The sequence below is a fragment of the Primulina tabacum genome, chromosome 9 (genome assembly GCF_025594145.1).
Source record: "Primulina tabacum isolate GXHZ01 chromosome 9, ASM2559414v2, whole genome shotgun sequence".
Classification (NCBI taxonomy): domain Eukaryota; kingdom Viridiplantae; phylum Streptophyta; class Magnoliopsida; order Lamiales; family Gesneriaceae; genus Primulina; species Primulina tabacum.
The window spans coordinates 901981-917252 of NC_134558.1; the positions used below are offsets into that span (position 1 = coordinate 901981).

General features: G+C 39.0%; 1 protein-coding gene across 1 annotated transcript; it reads right to left on the reverse strand.

Annotated features, from left to right (window-relative positions):
• Positions 1 to 12524: 12524 nt before the first annotated feature.
• LOC142556527 (putative galacturonosyltransferase-like 7) lies at positions 12525 to 14355 on the reverse strand. The gene has a single exon (XM_075667984.1). It carries the CDS (start codon positions 13827 to 13829, stop codon positions 12738 to 12740), a length of 1092 nt encoding a protein of 363 aa, XP_075524099.1. The 5' UTR covers positions 13830 to 14355; the 3' UTR covers positions 12525 to 12737.
• Positions 14356 to 15272: the final 917 nt, after the last annotated feature.

Below are 15272 nucleotides of genomic sequence, written 5' to 3' on the forward strand. Positions count from 1 at the left end.
AAAATATCTAGAGGAATGATTTTGTGAGGCCCGGGGCCGAAAAGGGCGGGGGGTGATCGCTGGTGCCATCTGTTGCACGGACAATGAGCGGCTCCTGACAGGCTTCTAGGTGGAGGGAACATGAATGAACCGACCCACACGGGAATGAGAGGGATTCCGAGACTGTTCAATGTAATGGACTGTACAGTTGAAGAGGGCTTAAAAGATTTGATTTGTACTACTCATATCACGAAGGTGCATCTTTTTTTCGGTAGCTCATCACATAAGAACTCCAAAGTTAAGCGTACTTGACTTGGGGCAATTTTGGGATGGGTGACCTCGTGGGAAGTTTCCCATGGTGCGTGTGAGTGAGGACATAAGCACGCTGGAAAGACTCGTCTTGATACAGTGAGGACAGTCGTCGAATCTAGGGCGTTACAGATTTCACTAAGTTTCTACAATAATTCTTCCTGGTTGTATTTAAATTCCTGAATTCCTATTACTTACTGGCCAAGAACACTTACGTATTTTATTCCTCTTTTCCCAAGTGACGAATAAATTTTACCAATCAAACTTTGATTCAATTATTCCTAATAAAATCTACGTTTAATTGGTAAAGGCAAACAATGTTCTTACCTAAGCCTCGCTAAAGTTATACGCCTTCCGAACGATATAAACATTCAACGATGCGTCTCTAATGATTTATAATCCTAGTCCCTCTCCCGAGTTGTAGAATTAATCAGAAAACATACAATTTATGGCCAGTAAATTGCAGTGAAATAATACATAGAGAACACAATTAAACAAAACGGAATTCAATCATAAAAATATCCACGTCAAATCATCGTATAGACAAAGCTACGTCAACCTCTAGAATGGAAATTTGAGTTCATCATGAAATCCAAGAGAACACAAGACATATTCATAGTTCTAGACATCGCTACACTATAAAATAAAGAAGCGAAGGAAAAGATAACAAATCCGAAGTGTCGTCTCCGTCCCCAGATCCGTCGTTCTTCGTATTTGTGATTGTTCTTCGCGCTCCGAATCTTCGTCTCGTGTTTGCTTGTGCATTTCCTCGTGATTTTCTCCAATGACGGCTGCCCCTCTCCCCTTTTTTTTCTGACCTAGCGGCGCGCGTTTTATAAAGCTTTCTGAAATGCCGTGCGCGTGGTGGCGCGAGAAGTCGCGCGGCTGCGCGCGAGCTTCTGCCTTGGTTGCGTGTCTGCGCGCGCGCGGCTGCACTTGAAGTGGCGCGGTCGCGCGCACGCCTCTGATCTCTCGCCTGTATTTGTACGCGCGCGGTAGCGCGTGAAGTGGCGCGGTCGCGCGCGCACTTCTGTTTGTTGTGCTGCATAGGCGCGCGGCTGCGCGTGATCTTGCACAGTCGCGCGCGAGGCTCTGTCATTCATCTTCTTGCCTTAGTGCGCGCGGATGCGTATTACTCTGTTTTCTTAGTCCACTTGGTTTCGTGCTACCTATTTTCTCCATTCCTGAAACGACAACAAAAACAAACCAAAAACACATAATTTTGTTCAAAGCAAGCATAATTCAAAATGGAATTTAATATAAATTAATTGCAAATCTTGCACTTATCAAACCCCCCAAACTTGAACTTTTGCTAGTCCCGAGCAAAATAAAATAAAAGCTAATAATTAAACAAAAATTACGCAAACTACTAAAGTCATGGATATGCGAAAAGTGATATTGACCTCCGACTTATCTAGATTTATGTAATTCACGATTTTTCAAGAGTCATGTGTGTGTGTGGTATATCAATGTTCGTTTACCCAATCGAATGCTCAAATAGAGTTGCAATGCCCATTCGCCTTACAGAATCAAGAAATCATCAGTTCAGTTCAACTCACATTCCATCAACATATAAATTTGCATTCACAGATCACATAGGACTTTATCGGTGATTATTCGGCTCGAAAGATGGTCAACACAAGTATGCCAAAGATGAAATCACACAATGAGATGATTGCACGCAAGTGATTAAAGTCTATACTCGTTGACAATGTTTTTCAGGTATCCATAGGCTTGACTTAAACAACTTTTCTCCACTAGTATATTGGATAAATGTGACAAGGTTAATAGGTCTTGTAGGCTTGTAACGTTAGGTCACGGCTCACGGCTACAATAAAGGGTATGGAAATCAAAATTTGAGAGAAATAATCAAATCTTCATCATTTTCACTATCATTTCATTCACCATCACTTTATTGCTTTCTTCCCCATCATATCCTCCATTTTCGAACTTTTCCTTTTTCACCACTTTTGTTTGATTCATTCCCTTGATTGTTTTTCGTTCCTTTTTTTTTTTCAACTCCTTTTTGCACACTTCAATTTTTCTTTTCTTTTCAAGGAGTATTTGAATCATTACAATACCCATGAACTTATTTCTCTCAAAATTAGGTAGGAAAATAAGTGTATAAGCTTCATTAGGTAGTCGTTGTGGGATGTAGAATAGATACAAGTGGGGGCTAATTGTATGTCATTGACATACACCACTTGATTTTTAATAGGCTCAAAATGGGACACTAGGGATATTTCATGTTCATTTGGTAGGCTCGAAGGCTCAAAACGGCTCCAAAGATCGCCTAAATCATTCCTATGTCACATATTATCCGTATTTCGCCTCGAAAAGTGTTCAAGCAAGTTCTAGATTTCCGTCAATCCATTAGTCAACCCATACCAACTAATCACATGCATTTGTTCAACAAAAAATGATATACGAAGTGGGTACAAAAGAAATTCTCAGCATCTCAGTTAATTCGAAGCTCAAAGGGCTACAATTGACAGTAAACAAAGAATATAGGCCCAAAGATATTGTGAAAAAAAATTTCCTAGATCATTTCTATGTTTGCAAAAGTGTCAATCAATGTCATGCAAGAATTACCAAGAATCAGATCTCCCTCATCTATTTAGCATCACAGGCATGCAACTTGTCTCTAAGCAACGATAGTATCAACAAACACGACAGTGCAAAATAATTGTGACTCCTAAGTTATCACGAACACATATATATTTCAGGATCGCAATTCAATTTTCTTCATCGGTCACACATTTTACTTATCCATGACTCTACCTAACAAATCTAGCATGCAATAAAAAAAATCAAAATAACTACTGAGCAATAAAAAAAAATGCAGAAAAAAAAATCTAACAAGCAATTTTACCCCCCCAAACTTAAAGTATGCATTGTCCTCAATGTCTAGAAATAAAGAACGTGACAACACATACCTCGCTCCGGAGTGTCAGAACTCGGGGCTCGAGTCATCGTTCGCGGCATCTTCAGCATCATCGTCTATGGGCTGCGGCGGTGATTGATCTGGTGGTGGGTAAAATTAACAACTAAGGGAGTAAAATAAAATAAAATAATAAAAACACAATGAATGCTAAAAAATAAAAATTTTGGGTTGCCTCCCATGCAGTGCTTGATTTAACGTCATCAGCCCAACTATACCAATCATGTTCATGGTGGATCGTATGATATCTTGGAAGCCTTGAGTTCTACGTTTTGACCATCAACCACCATGGTCAGTTTTCCTTTTCTCAAATCAATGACGGCTCCAGCAGTAGCCAAAAATGGTCGTCCTAAAATAGCACGAACATTCTGACTGTTCCCCATGTCTAGCACCACAAAATCTGCTAGAAGCCTTATTTTATCAATCTTAAGTTCAACATCTTCCACAATACCCAGCGGTGTCCTGACCGATTTATCTGCCATCTGCAAGCTTAGTCCTGTGGGCTTTATCCTACTCAATCCAAGTTTCTCGTAAAGAGAACTTGGCATTATATTCACACTTGCTCCTGAATCACAGATAGCTTTTTCCACCAATTTACCCCCTATTTCACATGGTACTACAAATTCTCCGGGGTCTTGTAGCTTCTGAGGAAGATTTCCTTGCCTGCCCTTATCATCTCCTCCAGTAAATGCCACCTCTTCCTTCTCTGCAGACTGAATATTAGAGTGTAGGGTCTTGAGATCTTCAACACCTTTTTTCTTTTGAAACTCAGCCTTCAATTGTAAAAATCTTTGGGGGTAGGGAAGTAAAGAAATATCAATGCATTGATCAAAATCATAACTCTTACCTTTCTTACCTCGATTCCCTTTGCTTGGAGTCGGCTGATCAACTTTCTCTTCTCTGCTTACCACTCCAATCTCCTCATGCTGCATAAAAATGGCATTCACCTCTCGCAGATTTGGGTCTGCAGTCTTTTGCACAGCGCCTGACGGTTGAGACGTGAGTTGCTTCGTTATCTGCCCAACTTGCGACTCCAGGATTTTCAACGAAGCTCCAATATTTGTCATGTGTGTCTCAAGGTTGTCGAGTCTAGACTCAGTCCTAGCCATCCTCTTGCCAGATTCAGAAACGAATGTCCCAACTAAATCCTCAAATGACGGCTTCCCTTCCCCATTTGATGTATTGAACCCCGGTGGAGGATTCAATACATTCTTATTGTTTGCATATGAAAAATTCTCATGGTTCCTCAAATCAGGATGATAAGTGTTAGGGGGAGGGTTACCTCGATATCCTCCATAGCCTCCAAAGTTTTTGTCGTTGATGTATTAGACTTCTTCAAGAAAATGTGGTTCTTCAACAACAAGCGGTGGTCCCTCAGTGTTTGATGTACTCACTTTATTCATGGTTGCTATCTGTGTAGTTAACGCTGAGACTTGCGCAGTGAGTGATGTGATAGGATCCACGGCATAAACTCCAGTTGTCCTCTGTACTCCTGACCTCTCAGACGGCCATTGGTAGCTGTTAATAGTCATCTGCTCAAGTAAGTCGTAGGCTTGAGCAGGATACTTGGCAAAGATCGTGCCACCTGCCGCTGCATCCACTGTTGTCCGTATCTGACCATTCAACCCGTTATAGAATAGCTCAATCTGCACCCAGTCTTCAAAACCATGATTCGGGCACCTCCACAACAACTCTTTATACCTTTCCCAAGCTTCATACAACTGCTCGAAGTCAGTCTGTCTGAAAGTGCTGATCTCAATCTTTAATTATGCAGACTTCGCAGGGGGAAAATATTTAGAAAGGAACTTCGTTGCCAGCTCCTTCCATGTCGTGATGCTCCCTAACGGCACTGATTGAAGCCATCCTCTTGCTTGATCCCTGAGAGAAAATGGAAACAAACGCAATCTAATAATATCGTCAGGAACATTATTAATTTTCACCGTATCTGTGATTTCCAAGAAGGTTCTCAGGTGAACGTGAGGATCTGAAGTAGCAGTTCCAGCGAACTGGTTTTGTTGAACCATATTGATCAGGGCGGGCTTCAGTTTGAAATTATTTGCGTTGATGGTCCCTCGGGCAATGCCAGAATAATGATTGTTGATCACTGGTCGGAAGTGATCTCTGATTGGTATAGCCTCAAGCGGCATCTGTCAGTCATTTTCTCTGTTATCAGCCATCGCTTTGATTTCTTCCCTTCTCGCTTTTCTTAATCTTCTCGCAGTTCGTTCGATCTCCGGATAAAAAATAAGCAAATCAGGGCTGTGCGATCTTAGCATGCACTTTCAAACAGAGAAAGTGAATAAATAAAAAATGAAATAAAATAAAAAGATCTAAATTAAAATCTAGACTAATTGGTAACAATACTGATATAAATTCAAATTTTGACACTCCCCGGCAACGGCGCCAAAAGCTTGTTGCGTGTTTTCTTAATTGCTCGCAAGCGCACGACGTCAAGTTATAGTAAAATATATTTTTGAGTGCAAGTGTCGATCCCACGAGGAGTGTAAATAAAATATATATCAATGCTTGTAATTATAATAGTCTCGACTTTATCTAGAAAATTCAGAAAGAATGTTTGGCTTATGTAAATGACTTGATTGCAAGGAAGTAATTAAACTAATCACCGAATGGATAAATATCAATGAGAGAAAATATCTAGAGAAATGATTTCACTAAGTTTCTACAATAATTCTTCCTGGTTGTATTTAAATTCCTGAATTCCTATTACTTACTGGCCAAGAACACTTACGTATTTTATTCTCCCTTTCCCAAGTGACGAATAAATTGTACCAATCAAACTTCAATTCAATTATTCCTAATAAAATCTACGTTTAATTGGTAAAGGCAAACAATGTTCTTACCTAAGCCTTGCTAAAGTTATACGCCTTCCAAACGATATAAACATTCAACGATGCGTCTTTAATGATCTATAATCCTAGTCGCTCTCCCGAGTTGTAGAATTAATCAGACTACATATAATTTATGGCCAGTAAATTGCAGTGAAATAATACATAGAGAACACAATTAAACAAAACGGAATTCAATCATAAAAATATCCACGTCAAATCATCGTATAGACAAAGCTACGTCAACCTCTAGAATGGAAATTCAGTTCATCATGAAATTCAAGAGAACACAAGACATATTCATAGTTCTAGACATCGCTACACTATAAAATAAAGAAGCGAAGGAAAAGATAACAAATCCGAAGTGTCGTCTCCATCCCCAGATCCATCGTTCTTCGTATTTGTGATTGTTCTTCGCGCTCCGAATCTTCGTCTCGTGTTTTCTTGTGCGTTTCCTCGTGCTTTTCTCCAATGACGGCTGCCCCCCTCCCCTTTTTTTTCTGACCTAGCGGCGCGCAGTTTTATAAAGCTTTCTGGAACACCGTGCGCACAGTGGCGCGAGAAATCGCGCGGCCGCTGCGCGAGCTTCTACCTTGGTTGCGTGTCTGCGCGCGCGCGGACTGCGCGTGAAGTGGCGCGGTCGCGCGCACGCCTCTGATCTCTCGCCTGTATTTGTGCGCGTGCGGTAGCGCGCGAAGTGGCGTGGTCGCGCGCGCACTTCTGTTCGTTGTGCTGCATAGGCGCGCGGCTGCGCGTGATCTTGCGCGGTCGTGCGCGAGGCTCTGTCATTCATCTTCTTGCCTTAGTACGCGCGGATGCGTATTACTCTGTTTTCTTAGTCCACTTGGTTTCGTGCTACCTATTTTCTTCATTCCTGAAACGACAACAAAAACAAACCAAAAACGCATAATTCTGTTCGAAGCAAGCATAATTCAAAATGGAATTTAATATAAATTAAGTGCAAATCTTGCCCTTATCAGTCTCCCTACAGGTTAGTTTTTGGGAAATCATGTCATTTGCCTGTGGAGATTGAACATAGGGCATATTGGGCAATTAAAAACTGCAATATGGACTTGGAAGAGGCGATTGCATCGAGAAAACTGCAACTACAATAGTTAGAGGAGATAAGATCAGAGGCATATGAGAATTCGAGAATCTACAAGGAGAAAACGAAGTTGTTCCATGACAACACGATTTTGCGAAAGCAATTTAGCGTTGGTCAAAAAGTACTATTGTATAATTCTTGGCTAAAACTTATGCCAGGTAAGCTTCGCAGTCAATGGATTGGTCCATTTGTTGTTACTCATGTGTTCCCTTATGGCGCAGTGGAAATTAAGAGCTTGGATACTGATAAAACATTCAAGTAGAGGAAGCGGAAGGAGGACGAAAAATTGAGATAATTAGTTGATCTATTTTGTGCTTGAGGACAAGCATCGTTTAGGTGTCGGAGATTTTGATAGGCTCATAATAATTAGTATTTTTATTTTTATATTTCCCATTATTCCAACCTCCGATATGTTTAATTGATACATTTTTGTGTAATTTTATTGTAGGAGGAACTTTCGCGGTCTTGGAGCAAATTTGAGTTAAAAAGGTGATGTTTATCACATTTGAAGTTTCCAAGATAGAGTTTGAAAGTGAATGATCAAACCAGAAGAAGTCCTAGAATAAGGCTTGTGACGATATTTCAGCTGCCAAAAATTGCAATGAGGGAAAATCTAGATAAAATATTATCTATTATTTTATATTTTAAAATTTATGGTTAATTAATAGATTAGTGGGCTTTTTAGCTTTATTTTTTTTTGGACCCAAATCATACTCTATTCAAGTAACAAGAAAAGAAGAGGCGGCATCAATTTCTCTCCATCATTCTCACGAAAAAAAAGGGGCGCAGCCTTGAAAAAAGATTTATCCAACCATTCCACCCTCATCACACGTACGAAGCAAGAAGACGCTGAAATTTTCTTCATCTCTTAATTAGTTTGCACTCTTTCTTTTCTATTTTATTTAATTTTCATGGAGATTGTAGATCAAACTATATTAGGCTAATTTTCTTAGTCTGATTCAAGGGATAGTCTACTATTTTAATTTTATCACTGTGAGGTTTTGCACTTTAATTTATTATTTTTGTTTGCCCAAGTATTCGTTGATTTATAATTTAATTATATGAATGTTATACGTCAATTAATCTGACAATTTAATTTGATGTATGATTTTCTAATGCTAACCATGAATTCAGTGATCCGTAATTCTCATGAACGATTGGTACGTGAGTAGCAATAGGTTAGATGTGATGTGCTATCATAACATGTGTAATCTAAATAAATCGGTGAAACTCGATCTATCAATTGTAGCTATTTCGGTTGTTAAATTTTAGGATTAATTAATATGGAACGCTATCGTGCCCAGTTGATTATTGGTAAGTTTTGACTGGATGCTGGGTTCGGTCAATTAATTTAGGACAACACAAGAATTTTAGCGGCTATCCATATTATTCTAAGGTTAATTGCTTGGAATTCATAAACCCATATCAATAAATCCATAAAACCAACACAATCACCAAACCCATGATTTCTCCCAACACCATAATCAAGAAATAAACAAACCCATAAGCTTACCTTAGCTCTTTGAACCCAAAATAATCTTGATCCCAGTTCAAATACCCAACAAGATGCTTGAATCAAAGAAAGGGAAGAAAGAAATGAAGAAACCCTAGTCTCCCCAAGAGCATAAATCGAGAATGTAGGGAAAAGAATGAGAAAAAGTGAACCAACTCATGCCTTATATCACTTAAATCCAAAAACACGACTTTACTGTTCACGGACCGCGGGTGCGCTAGCCCTTGCACCGCGGGTGCGCTATGCCTTCGGCACCTCATCCAAAAATCTGAAACACTAGACCGCGGGTGCGCTGCATTTTGGAGTGCGGGTGCACTCTAGTCACCGCGGGTGCACTACAAGTTGGAGTGCGGGTGCACTCTGGTCACCGCGTACTCTGCGCACAGCTTCTCCAAAGATCGCCTCCGAAATGCCTCTTCCCGTCAAAATTTGGAAAAATGGTAAGCTACAAAGTTGTAGCTCTATGTCTTAGCTTGCATCTCCAATTAGCCTCATGTCATTTGAAGGTCTGAGTAAAAAGTTATGTTCATGTCATTTGAAGGTCTGAGTAAAAAGTTATGCTAAATCTCCCAACATGTGTCACTGGAGGAACGTCGAAACACACGACACACTTCGGGGCACTTTTGCCTTACCTTCCACAATGATTTGAACAAAACTCAAAATAAGAAAGTTACACCTCTATGTCTTATATAACCACTCCAATTGGCCTCATACCAATTGGCTCAACATACGAATTATCATGAATTTAATCGTAATGACGCTACGATCAAACTACACAACATCTATCATCAACAATACTATAAATCATAAATCGCCATCCTTAACATCAAAACTATACTTAAACTTACCCAAATAGTCAATAAACATAAGAAATCCTAAACCATACCGATCACCAAGCTTGGCTATTACAATAGGGGGCGGCTGCTTTTGGTTCTTAGAACCCTAGGTTTTCTTTCGAACAAAATAATGGAATGAAAAGGTATGGAAGTGTGTGTGTGTGTATATGTGTTAACGTGTGTGAGTGTGTTTTAATAAAATTTAAGGGTATAAAATTGCTTAATTACACAATTAGCGTGCTAATTAAAAAGCTAACCCACTGTTAACTTTACTAACAATCTCATTTTAAAATTTAATTACACGCATGCTACACTTTAAAGGTTTTAAAATCTTAAAATCACTAAATAAATAAATTTGGCTTTAAAATGCTAAAAACTAAATAAATCATTTAAAATGCCCCAATCCAAACTTAAAATAAAATACCATAAAATCGCCAAAAATCGTCGCTGGTCTCTTTTCCTCGATTCCGCGTCGAATAATCGCCTGAAACATGAAACTCGAGAAAACGTTTTAACGTGCATCACATAAACATAAATAATTTAAAATAATACAAAAAAATAAATCATACATCGCTAAAAAAATTATTTTAAAATTAATTAAATAATTTAACAAATAGATAAATGCATGAGTTTTACGTGTACTAATTTTGGGCTCTACAGTTTAACAACTACTATCAATCATAACCACTGTAAAATCACTCAAATTATATTTATAGGAAATTATATTGGTTTGGGATTGAAACTAAGATTAAAATTAAGCTACCGAAGTGAAGTTTCTACGGTGAGATCACTACAAATTTTTTTTCAATTATGGTCATTTTGGCATTCAGCATGGAATTTACAATAAGTTTTTCATAAACTACCATATTTATTCACATACATTGCATCATATTGTGTATTTCTCAATTTATTAATCATATTATACTACATGTTTGATTTTTTGTATTGTTATTGCTTTCTGACTTGTTACCGATCAGCTATTGATTGAATGATGAACAACTGTCTATGTACTGGATTGCTATTCCACTGGACAAAGCAGCTTCAGCCCAGAAAGTGAGTTCAATGAACAACGAGTTTTAACCCTGGTATATAGTTCATTTGAACAACATAACTTCGGTCCGAAAATGTGAATCACTTTGGCTCGTGAATGAACGATTGCACAGATCTTACTTAAGTATGTAGGGTACACTGAATGTTGGTGATTATTATGTCCTTTAGCCTATAATATTCACTTCAGAATCATAAACAATCATTGTATTTCACTTCACAAAATATTTTCATAACAATATGTGAATATGAATACATGTCATTTCATATCGAAACGTTGCTACTGATATATTACCATTGATTTGTTATAACTATATATTTAAGATCAATTTGTTCTGCGTCCCCAAATATTTAACTTCTATTTATTATAAATTACAAATACACGATTACATGACTCAGAATATGATGAAAATTGAGAAAATGAAAAAGTTGATTTCTTGTAATTTTATTAATATTTTATTCACACATATTAACTATATATATATATATATATATCTCTCTCGAGATATACTTTTTCTTAAATTATCCTCTTAATACTTTGAAACCCCCTTGTGGTATGCAGATAATATTTAAACTTATTAAGAAAAAATACAAAATTGATTCAAATCCATGGAGATATGTAACTTGTAAAATTAGCCGAGTATTTTTGCAATTATTGTAAGCATCATGTAACATACGTGCAACCATCAAGGACATTGTACCAGAAAGAATGGTACTTGGCTGGACTTGCAAACAAAAATGCAGAAAATGAAATGCTACTGCAAGAATCGTTGATTTTTTGTAATTACCGTAAGCTCATGGAAGGTATATTTAATCACCAGAACAAATTTTTTAATAAAAACATGTATTTAGTAATTTGTAGTAGTTCAACGTAACAAAGTGATTGGATTTGCTGTTTTAACAGCTGTAAAGTTAAAAAGTAATAGCCCAGCATAGCTCATGATGATGATGCGATGGCACATGTGGCGAAAGATACATTCAACTTCTTAGCATCGGCGTCGGATATCTTGTCGTAGACGACAAATGAGAGAATCATTTCTAGTACGCTACAGCATTTACAATATGTTAGTGTGTGACTTAAATGATATGGTTTATAAAAATCTCTACTTTTTCATCAAACTTAGAATATTCATCATGTGTCCAATTGCATACTAATTTAATGTTGTCCAAAAATAACGTAGGATTATCGGTGAATCTAAGTTCAGACACTCTAAGATTCGAAATACAACAGGCATATTATGATATCACTCCAAATGTCTTCGAAGGCCCACTTTCACATACACCAATAACATATTGGGGAAAAAAAAAACTCACAAGACATCTGTAAACAGCTTCGTCCATATAAATATTTCCAGCTCACAACTCTTCATTTAACCAAAGCATCCCACGACAGCCGGCATCACCCTTTTTCATTCTAAATAAATGAAAAACAGAATACAAACCTAGCAATCTCCGAATCATCTATGTTTTATTCAAAGCTTTGGCCTTTGCAGATTTTCGGGCATGAACATATTGCTTGGAATTATGCCGTCCCACCACTGATATTCGAACCTTTTTTTCCCAAACAGATACACAGCTACAATGTGGGTAATTTTTTAATCAGACAACCACCAATATAATGACCCACCACTATTTCGTTCAAGAAAATGTTTTTCTTACATCCATATCTCTAATAAGTAATAACAATTCCCCCAAGGGATGAATAAGGCCCACCAACTAAACCTGAGCTGTAATATATTCCTATACAGTTGTAGGCATGGCAAATTACTAAACTAGACGCAAGTAGGCCGACAGTATCGAGGCCTCCGGATGTTTTTTCAGCACTTTCCAAATACAATTTAGTCATTCTCAGTCGGAAACCGACGCTATTTGTAGTTCCTATCAAGCCAGATAATTAATTCCCCAAGAAAAAGCGACGAGGACTTAAATTTGCTGTAAAGAAACACTCTTGAACAAATAATGGGGGTATTGCTTTTCTTTTATGCGAATAATAGAATACAAATGGATCGTGACGCGGAGTCGATCAAAATAATAAAGGAAAAAAAGTCAATAAAGAAGGAACTATCGAACAAAATGGAAAAAACCCAATATGAATTGTTGAAAAAATCATGAAAAAAGTCACTGGGCAATTTACCGGCGGGCTAAAGAGGGCGTTACAGATTCACGTCGTGTGGCGGTACAGATCATAGGGGGCCCACAATGAGTCGAGTGGGCAAGGTTGATTAGAGTCTAGCCGGAGCCACGGCTTGCCGCTGCCGCTCCAGTGTAGCAAGCTCACTGGACCGGGGTGAAGGTTCCTGCAGCTCCCGCGCACATTATCCCCTCCCAGGCCATGCTGATTCCAACGGTGCTCGATGGGTGCCACGTGTCCGGCGAAGACTAGCAAGTACGGCGGGAGCGAGCCAAGCTCGTATATCCTGTACGGGTTCGTCTTCTGTATCTCCATCCACCACTCGATCTGGCGAGTGTACCCGAACCGCCTCCACTTACCGAGATCTATCACCATTACGCCTGTGTTGAAATAACAGGGGCTCCGGCCGGAAAACACGCCGGAGAATCTAGCGTCCAACCAGAAATGCTTCGTGAAATACTTGGTGAAATTGGCGTGGCAATATTCGGGTGCTCCGATAGTCTTCTTCCCCAAACTAGTGTTCCAAAGCTTCCAGATGTCATCGACCAGAACTAGATCGGAATCCAGATAAATGACCCGCTTCACACAGGATTCCAGAAGATCCGCCAGATAATTTCTCGCATAATTCAGGGGCTGTTCAAGCGCTTGCCTCACGGAGCTCGATATCAGGCTCCGGACTCGTTCGGGGTCAAAATAATACACTTTGAATTTCAATTCGGGAAAAGTGGAACGGACTAGGGTTTCCAGACCCGTTTCTGAAACAAGGAAATGGAAGAACACACTTTCTGGACACCTGGAATGCTGGAGAATCGAATGGACGGCGGCCAATGAACCTCGCAGATATTCGACATCGAGAGTAATCGCCACGTGAACGAGAGAAGGATCGCAGACGCTGGGTTTCCCCAACGTTGTCGAGTGGCACTCGTCCGCATTGCGGAACGCTTCAACTTTTCGAAAGGAAAATTTGGCAGATGGGTTAGCAGAAGTGGGGAATCTGAGATACATCTCGGCCTGAGACGACGTAATAGCTTCTGCGGGATGAAAAGATTGCAAGGAAGGAGAAAGTACAACTATTACCATCGCTGCTGAGAAAAACCCAGAAAATCTCATTATCCACAGCATTTTGGGTCTGTGAACAAATCTGTGGCCTTTCCTCCTGGGTTTACAATGGAGACGATGGGAGTGAATCGATGAGACGAGGAACGCTAGGGTTCCTCTAAGGTCCGCCAGAGTGGGAGGGGAAATGAATGATTCAGTCTCTGGAGGAAAAATTGAGAGCCCTCATTGACAGATTTTGGTCGATCCGCTTTTCAGAAAAATGAGTGGGTTGTTGCCGTGGGAACGAAGCGAAGCGAAGGTCCATCGGAGAGAAAGAATCAATCCATGAATGTGCCTTCAAGGAAGGGAAAACCGAGAAATGGGGCAGTCACTCTCACTCACTCACAAATCGAAGTGGAAGAGGAAGAGAAGAGAGAAATGGAGAAGGGTCTCTTGTTCCTCTGGATTTTGTTTGTTCAGTTCCACCGTAGGAAATCCTAAATTACTTTAATTAATATTCTCACCAAGTACGAAAAAGTGGTGGCAGAGTTTGGGAAGGCCAGCTGTGATTTGTCTTGCATCACATTCGCAATCGAGTCCCTTTCTTTTGCACTGATCATCTTCTATTTATTACTATTTTTTAAATCCCTTTGAAAACATTAATTGCCAATTAACCTCTTCTATTATTTATAAACCACTGTTCGTTGGATTTTCATAATATAGATTTTGTACAAAAGACAAAATGAGAGGCAATTATTGGTAATAAGAACAAATTCAATTTCTATACGCAAAAAATAGATTTAGGAAACTACATCCTATCATTTTGGTCGAACAAGTTCGGTTTTACCTTTCCTACGGAGGGAGGGGAATTTCACCAATCATTTGTTAATCTGCCAAAACACTACTACAATTGTCACATTTAGTCCTGGTTATCACAAATTTTGATATTCCTTTTTTATTAAAAAAAAAAAAGAAGAAAGGCTAGTAAATTCGGTTTAGACCGAAGTAGGTAGCATCATAATTCATTTGATCGAAGTAGGTAGCATCATTCACTAAGGCAAACATTCCATACACTTAGGGTTTGGTAAATGATTCAGGTTTGTATCGAGTGAGCCGCGCAAGTCTTCGTGGATCGGGTGTGAGTCGAGCTGAATCTGCATTGACGAACAAACATTAGAAGTATTTCCGATGTAACTCTTCTTTTGTTTAAGTCAGTTTTGTGAACAAATTTAAATGTACGAGAAAAGTAATTGTTGTAACTTTTCAAGTTCGCAATTTTGATTTTGATGATAACAAAACTTGTTAATTGTTTTACTAATAATTTACCTTAGTGTGCAGCATCTAGGATCACTCACAAGCTGTTTACATCGCAAACGGAAGACCTAACCGATCGCACAATTGAGCAGTCCAGCTGATTGTCCAGTTGATAGATGGTTCAGCAGGAGAACCTCATAAGCCTGGCCAACCGAAGGAGTGTTCAACTGATGAAGAAACCCAGCTGATCAGTCCAACTGAACAATAGTGAAA

Coding starts and splice junctions, on each gene's coding strand:
- LOC142556527 (XM_075667984.1), bottom strand. CDS start 13,829: ATGCTGTGGATAATGAGATTTTCTGGGTTTTTCTCAGCAGCGATGGTA.